Genomic DNA, 7,881 nt, shown 5'->3' with positions numbered 1-7,881 from the left:
GATTCGCACGTACATTGAGTAGAATTACCATTTTGCAAATTTCGAAAAGTGAGTGTAGATTATTATCGTGTTAATGTAAATTTATGATAAATGTTACTACTAGTACAAAAAAATAAAAATGGATATTTAAGTGAAATCAAGATTTTACCAATTAAATGCATGATGAATCTTTAACTTACCTTGAATTTCATCGTTTAAAATTCAAATAAAATATTTTCAAAATATTAACCACCTTAAGAAGCTTAATTACATATACTTATGTTATTGCATCTTTTAACGTAGGTAGCATATGATACATATAGACCCTAAAAAGATTATTTTTGCTTTTTTTGTCATCTTATATTTAGGTAGCATACCGAATTATCGATACATATATGATATATGAGGTGTTCGATTTGTATGATTGTATCTCGGGATTAAATGTGTATTGTGTTTGATTCATGATATTTAATCTCATAATTCAATGATAGATGAATAATTAGTTATACCTAACATGCTCCAATTAAAATCATTTCACAACTCAATCCTAAATTATATTTTATTTCTATTTTATTTAGGAAACGAACACCACCATAAAAGATGTTTACTTTCTAAAATTAGTCTAGATAGATAACACATACTACTACTAATCTAACCCCTTATTTACTTAGATGTATTGCGATTTTGGATTATCATTTGGGCTAATTTATTTGACGCAATGGTAATTGGTAACACTAGAGAACCTTTAAATACTAATAGAAATAATAATTTATTTTATGGATAGTTAAAAGTAAACACTCACATAGTAACATACTTATGTTTTAAAATTAGGTAAAAAAATATGTGAAGATCAAATTAGGAAGGTTGAAATGTCAGACCGGAAATGAATGTAAATTTGAATTAGTGGATTTTAAATTTAAAACAAGCGCAATAACTTCGTCACTTAAAAATTTTCACTATTGCGCAATAACTTCAGTCACAAATAAAATGGGACTGTTTATAAAAATATATATAAACAAAAGGGCAAAAAAAGAAAATAATTGTTTGTGGGTTCATCTATAAAGTCGCCGTTACTTGGTTTGTTTGTGTTTGTGTTTGTGTTTGTGTCTCAGCCTCTTGAAATATGCCATGTGATCTTGCTTTTGCTTCACACCCATCTCTTTGATTGACTTCCGACGAAAGCCACCGGGCCCCCGCACCAACGCGCTTTCCAATCGCCGGTATCTGACGTCTAACCGTGGCCACGGCTGAGAATTACCATGAGCAACGTGCACAACAGCGTGGATACCGTAAATGCTGCTGCCACCGCAATTGTTACCGCTGAAAGCAGAGTTCAGCCATCCACTGTTCAGGTGCGTGTGTGTGTGTTTTCTGTTGAATTGCTCACTGAATTGTCCTGGTATGTGATTCTCGGCGTCGATTTTTGCTGTTTTGGTATTTTTTTTTGTTGATTTTTGCTGATCGGGAATTCTGGTTGCTAACGCTTATTCGTGATGAACTTCTAGAATTAGATTTGATGGTAATTTGAATCTTTTAGATCGACTTATTTGTAAATGGAATCTTTTTGATATAATGATGGAAATTACTTTTGTTATAGTTGCAAAGCTTGCGATATAATTGAAAGAAATCTAACTGGAAAAAGGAGAAAGAGGATATAGCCTCTCTCCCCCGAGTTAAAGTGTACAGTGGCAGCCAAATTTGACCTTAATTTGAAAATTACAGATAGTAGTTGTATTTTTCAGAAATTTATATACATGTCTTTGAGCTGTGAATTATGTGTGATGTTCCTTGATACACCATGACCATAACATCAACATCAGTTATAATTTTTAGCAGAGAGATCAGACTGCAAAGTTTGGCAGAACTCAGATTGGAAAGACTTTTGATTTTCCCCATATTTCCCCAGCTCAATTGCTACCAAAACCTAGTTATTTGTGACACAGATCAAATTGAGTTTATGATCTCTTGAAGTTGAAGCATAAGGGTTGCCAATTTCTGGAATGTTCTTTAGATGTAACACTCTTGAAGAATAATTGTAGGGATTGGAGCAGAAGACCAATATTAGCCTGTATTTTGATATTATGTCTTGATTTAATAAGGTTCTCACAGTCAGCATAAGCAAGAAACTATTTTGTGCCAAAGAGCGGTGAAGTTATCTTATGGTTCAACCTGGCTAGAAAAAATCACAATACAAGAAATGTTGAGATAAGGATGTTTGATGGATTTTATTATGTAGAAGGTAAAAGAGCATAATTCAGACTTGCGTCATTCTTGCAAGGTTCATATCATGGAGAATGTCCCTTGGGGAGGTCAAAAACATGGCATTGAAGTGTGAATATGGAGAATTCAGAAATGTATAGCAAACCACAAGCTACTGAATACGTGAAGTCGCGTACAGGCACTCTACAATAAAATGAAAATTGCGAGTGGGGAGATGGACATAGCAGGTGCACCTTGGAAAAGTTGGGAGACAGCTTGAATGTATTAATTAATTACTCTAAGGAAAACATAATGGGAGGCGGGATAGTGTTATAATCTGGCTAATAATTAAGTCTTTCCTGTGTTGCTAAGAGTGGATAAGTTTGTTAACAGTATAAATCTTGATTTCTTTTTTTGATATTCACTTGAACGTCTTGTGGATGTAATTGTTTTGTGTTAGAAGCTTTGGGGCTGTTTGTACTTCTAGTGAGTAGTTTTTTAAAATAGATCTGAGTTTCAATGATAGTTGAAGATGTTTTCTGTTGGCATGCATGGTGTGTATCTTTTTCAAACTGCTCTTATATATTTAGCTACTAAAACATTGAGAAATAGAAGATGTAATAACTGATCATGCTTGCATTTGTTTGAATCCAGAAAAGAAGATGGGGTAGCTGTTGGAGCATCTACTGGTGTTTTGGTCCTTACAAACATAGCAAACGAATTGGTCATGCTGTTATTGTTTCTGAACCAGCTGCACCTGGGGCCGGGGTCGCGGCCCCTGTTTCTGAAAGTTGGAGCCGCCCTTCCACCCTTGTAATGCCATTCATAGCCCCTCCATCTTCTCCTGCTTCCTTTCTGCAATCGGACCCTTCCTCTGCCACTCAATCACCAGCTGGTGTACTGTCCCTTGCGTCCCTTTCAGTTCATGCTCAGTCTACTGGTGGAACTGCACCGATGTTTTCAATTGGCCCCTATGCTCATGAGACTCAGTTAGTATCACCACCTGTCTTTTCTACCTTCACCACTGAACCATCAACTGCTTGTTTCACGCCACCTCCTGAATCGGTACAAATGACAACACCTTCTTCACCAGAAGTTCCCTTTGCCCAGCTTTTATCATCATCACTTGCACGGAATCGGAGAAACAGTGGCACCAACCTGAAATACAACTTATCCCAGTATGAATTCCAACCTTATCAGTATCCAGGAAGCCCTGGTGGTCATCTTAAGTCACCTGGCTCAGCAATGTCCACTTCTGGAACCTCATCGCCCTTCCCTGATAAACGGTCTATTGTGGAATTTAGGGTGGGAGAAGCACCCACATTTCTGGGGTATGAACACTTTCCAAATTATAAGTGGGATTCAAGAGTTGGTTCTGGATCATTAACTCCAAATGGTTGGGGCTCAAGGCTAGGCTCTGGAGCTTTGACACCTAATGGTGGGGAACCTTCATCCCGAGATGGCCACCTTCTGGAGAACCAAATCTATGAAGTGGCATCACTTGCCAACTCAGACCATAAATCTCAAAATGATAATCTTGTAGTTGATCATAGAGTCTCTTTTGAACTATTCGGTGAAGACATTCCTACTTGTATCATGAGGGAGCCAGCCCCGTCTCATAGAAACGCATCAGCAGATCTACAGGAGGCAACAGCAGATGAAACAGATAAGAAGGTTTCAGCAACCAAGAATGCAGATAGCTTCAGAGAGCAATTGAATACGGATACTGCAAATGAAGTTCCAGGGGTGCCTTCAGAAGGGGAGGGAGAGGAGTTGCATCAGAAACATCGTACAATCTCACTAGGTTCGAGCAAAGAGTTCGACTTCAACAATCCAAAAGGGGAAGTCTCGGAGAAATCCACTGTAGATTGTGAGTGGTGGATCAGTGAGGAAGTTGCAAGGGAGGAAACAGGCCCTCGGAATAGCTGGAGTTTCTTCCCGATGCTACAATCAGGGGCCAGCTGACACCAAGCATTGTAAATCTCTGAATGAAGGTGAGAAACTCGAAAACTTAATGGTTATACAAGCAGAAAACATCGATTTAGTTTCGTGTGTAGATTGTGCAAGCTTGTTGGGTTAGCGTTGTAAATGGATTCCAGTACCTTGCATCGAGAAGAAGGTATCTATAGAGACCTAATTATGCCTGGTAGAGTAAGAATGATATCAAGTTTTTTCCTTGTATTTCCAGAATTTTAGGTGCATACTATGAAAAATATTTTCATGTATAGGTGTCATGATTATTGACTTGTATTATGGAAACAAGCTCTCTGTGCTTGTTTCTCTTGACTTTGGACAGAACGGTCCTGCTTCAACAACCTATCCCTTTAATTATTCAATATCCTTAGTTACTCGTTTTTCTATTGCAAAAAAGTGTTTTGCAACTTATTTTTCCATGCACAAGCATGTTCTTTTCATCCCCAAAAATGTTGCAGAAACATTGTGCTAAAGATTGTACTACCTGTTTGTGCAGTAGTTAGCAACTAACCGTGCGTTCTCCCTGGTATAATAAATTTATAGTGTGATAATATAATTCTCACGTCTTAATTTTTATTTTTTTTTGTTTTCCATCATTTTTGCTAAATGAATTTCATTCTTGATTCTCTTTTTCACTCCAGTGAGGGATACTATTACTATACCTATATGTTCCATCAATCCCATAAGAATATTCACTCTTTCCTTTTTAGTCCGTTCCACAAGAATATGCACTTTCTAATTTTGGAAATTCTTTCTCATTCTCTACCAACAATACTTTATTTACTTTTTCTCTGTACCTATTTCTTACCTTATCAATTTTGAATTAAAACTCGTGTCGAACCCAAAGTGCATATTTTTTGGGGAGGGAATGATAATAATATCCTAGTGAAAGAGAAATAAGAAAAGATGCATTTTTAATTGAAAAGGAGCGATAAATTTCTCTTCATCAAGTACCTTTCCACGATAAATTTACAATTAGTGAGAATGCACTCTACCATTCTCTTCTTTTTCCATGATAAATGTACAATTAGTGAGAATGCACTTTACCATATTTAAATCGTACTTTTTGGGTTGGGGTCTTGTTTACTTGTATTGGTAAGTCATAAGTAGATGATTAATAGTTTTATCCCACGTGATTCAAGGTATATTTTGATTATACACCTTTATTGGAAGCAAATTATATCGAATATTTAAACGATCCACGACTACGATTAAAACACGTCGCCTAGTTAAAATTCTACATAGGAAAAATTATAGAGCTCACAGAAAGCTGATGTGGATTTATCAAATGATGTACTCTCCTACAAAAATGAAATTACTATATTATTTGTTTTGTTTTACACTGTGCATTACTAGTCCAACCTAATACAACTCATTTTATAAATAAAATACTAATTTAGGCGTTGGTTTGCAGCAGTCGGGCTTAAAATCGGGCCTGGACAATTCTTACCTATAAAAATAACATAAGCTTGAAACATAGGCCTAGTAATGTCCTGGATCAGGGCATCGGGCCTAATAAAAATTACCACTACAACATTTGACGAAAAAGTGCATTTTTTGGCCAAAAATGTAGTACTACCATACAATAATAGTTTCATTGTTTTCATTTCTCTCCTATTTTATCCGCTTTATCTATTTCTCTTTTTTATATTTTATCCATTTTTTTCTCTCTTATTTTACCACTTTATTATCTATTTCTCTCTTACTAGAGTATTCTTTCGTCCCACTCCAGGTGAAGCATTTTATTTCAGACATTGTTTTGCAAAAATAATAATAAATAGTTAGAGTGAAGAAAAAATAAAGTAAGTAAGAGAATAATGTAGATACAACTTTCTTCTATATTATTCTCTTACTTTACTTTATCTCCACTTAAACTAGAGTATTTATTATCATCTTCACAAAACAACGGCAAAAAAGAAATGTCTCACTTGTAGTGGGATAGAGAGCATTTTATCTACTTTATCTATTTATTTGTTATATTTGATCAATTTTGCATTAAAACTCGTGTAATCTAACCGAAAAATTATTTTGGGTGGAGTGAGGGAGTACATTTTTAGCGAAAAAAGTCATTTTCTTGGACTTTCTTTTGCAGGCGAACAATTTAGACTTCTCCAGTAGTTTTTTTCAAGTACTGTTCGTGGACTCAATTCTCTTAGCTGTATCAATATTGTACTATAAATTAGTCTATTTTCAGAACTTCAGTATGTTTTTTTATAACATTTTCAGAACTTCAGTCTTCAACAATATTTCATAGTATAGTATGTTTTGATATTTCGTCCGTTTTTTCTCGTGTTTCAGTTTCGTGGTATGGTTATTCATTTAAATTACACTTTTTTTTGTGTTGAACTTTAAACTAAAATAATATTCTAATTAATACACAAAATATTGCAGACTTATGTTACTCCTTGCACCATGAAAAATAAATTTCATTTTTTTTATTATAGTCCATCCATCAAAATTATTCTTATTTTCATTTATAGTAGAAATTTTCTCACCATTTTTTCTATTTACTCCACCTATTTTATTCCGAGCTTGTCCCTCATACTTTATCAACTATGCGTTCATACTCGTAATTTTCATAAATAAGAATAGCAGATGAATGGAGTATATGATAAATCATAGTATGACAAATAAAAGTTTAAAAAGTCAATTGAAGGGGGTGTCAACTAAAGTCAGAGCAAATTTATTAGAAGCGGACTTGCAATGCACTAAAACATGAGAAAACAACAGGACTAAATAAATACATTAGAGCATCTGCAACGGTAGATGGACGGCGTCCGTCCGTCCGTGCCAGCGGCACGGAAGACGTCGTCCACCGCTGCACTCGCGCCGCTGGCACGGCGCTGCTCGATGCATCGAGCACGTCTGTGCCAGCGAGCAGGTGACGTGACAGAGTGTGATTGGCCAACGGCATATCCGTTGGAAAAATTTTTTTTTAATAAAAATCGAAAATAATACCCAAAAATAAAAAAAAATTCTCAATCCCAAAAAAATGCCCGTTTTTTGCCCGTTTTTCTGTATTTTTTCTATTTTTTATTTTTTCCCCTAAAATCATCTATAAATTCACACATTCATCCTCTATTTTTCACATCAAATCATCTCCATTATTCTCTCATTCATATTTTTCATACAACTTATCTACATCTTCATCTCTCACTCAAAACCTCAAATGGATTTCACCCATCTCATTGCGGAAGCCGAGTGCGAAGAACAAGAATACTACAAACAACATCGCGCCACTTATGAAGCATATGTCGCAGCGAATACCCCCGCCCCTCCTCCTCAACCAACTAGGTCAACTCGCCGCTACATCCATCATGACCGGAAGGGTGCCCACTAAAGGCTCGTTGCTGACTATTTTGCCGACCCACCGCGGTTTCCGGCAGATTACTTCAGACGCCGTTTTCGCATGTCAAAGCGCTTGTTTATGCGTATTGTCAACACATTGTCCGCTCGTGTTGAATTCTTCCAAACATGTCCAGATGCAGCCGGTCGGTAAAGTATTTCGGCGTTGCAGAAGTGTACGTGTGCCATCCGACAACTCGCTATTGGGCAGACGGCCGACCTCTTCGACGAGTATTTGCATGTTGGTGAGTCCACTGGAATCCTTTGCCTTAAAAATTATTGCGAGGGCGTTCGTGCAGCTTTCGGTGATGAATTCCTTCGGGCACCCACCACCGATGATTGCCAATGGTTGCTTCGTCTTCACGAATCAGTCCATGGCTTTCC

General features: G+C 36.5%; 1 protein-coding gene across 2 annotated transcripts; it reads left to right on the top strand.

Annotated features, from left to right (window-relative positions):
* Positions 1 to 1,059: 1,059 nt before the first annotated feature.
* LOC121798294 lies at positions 1,060 to 4,514 on the top strand. Of its 2 annotated transcripts, XM_042197217.1 has the most exons (3): positions 1,061 to 1,331; positions 2,258 to 2,426; positions 2,833 to 4,514. In XM_042197217.1, the coding sequence occupies exon 3, from the start codon at positions 2,995 to 2,997 to the stop codon at positions 4,141 to 4,143; it is 1,149 nt and encodes a 382-aa protein (XP_042053151.1). In that variant the 5' UTR covers positions 1,061 to 1,331; positions 2,258 to 2,426; positions 2,833 to 2,994; the 3' UTR covers positions 4,144 to 4,514. The 2 variants fall into 2 exon arrangements, with proteins under 2 accessions (XP_042053150.1, XP_042053151.1); XM_042197216.1 differs by lacking the exon at positions 2,258 to 2,426 and having other exon boundaries at positions 1,060 to 1,331.
* Positions 4,515 to 7,881: the final 3,367 nt, after the last annotated feature.

This window comes from Salvia splendens, chromosome 4 (genome assembly GCF_004379255.2).
Source record: "Salvia splendens isolate huo1 chromosome 4, SspV2, whole genome shotgun sequence".
NCBI lineage: Eukaryota > Viridiplantae > Streptophyta > Magnoliopsida > Lamiales > Lamiaceae > Salvia > Salvia splendens.
This window is presented reverse-complemented; position numbering and strand designations above follow the sequence as displayed.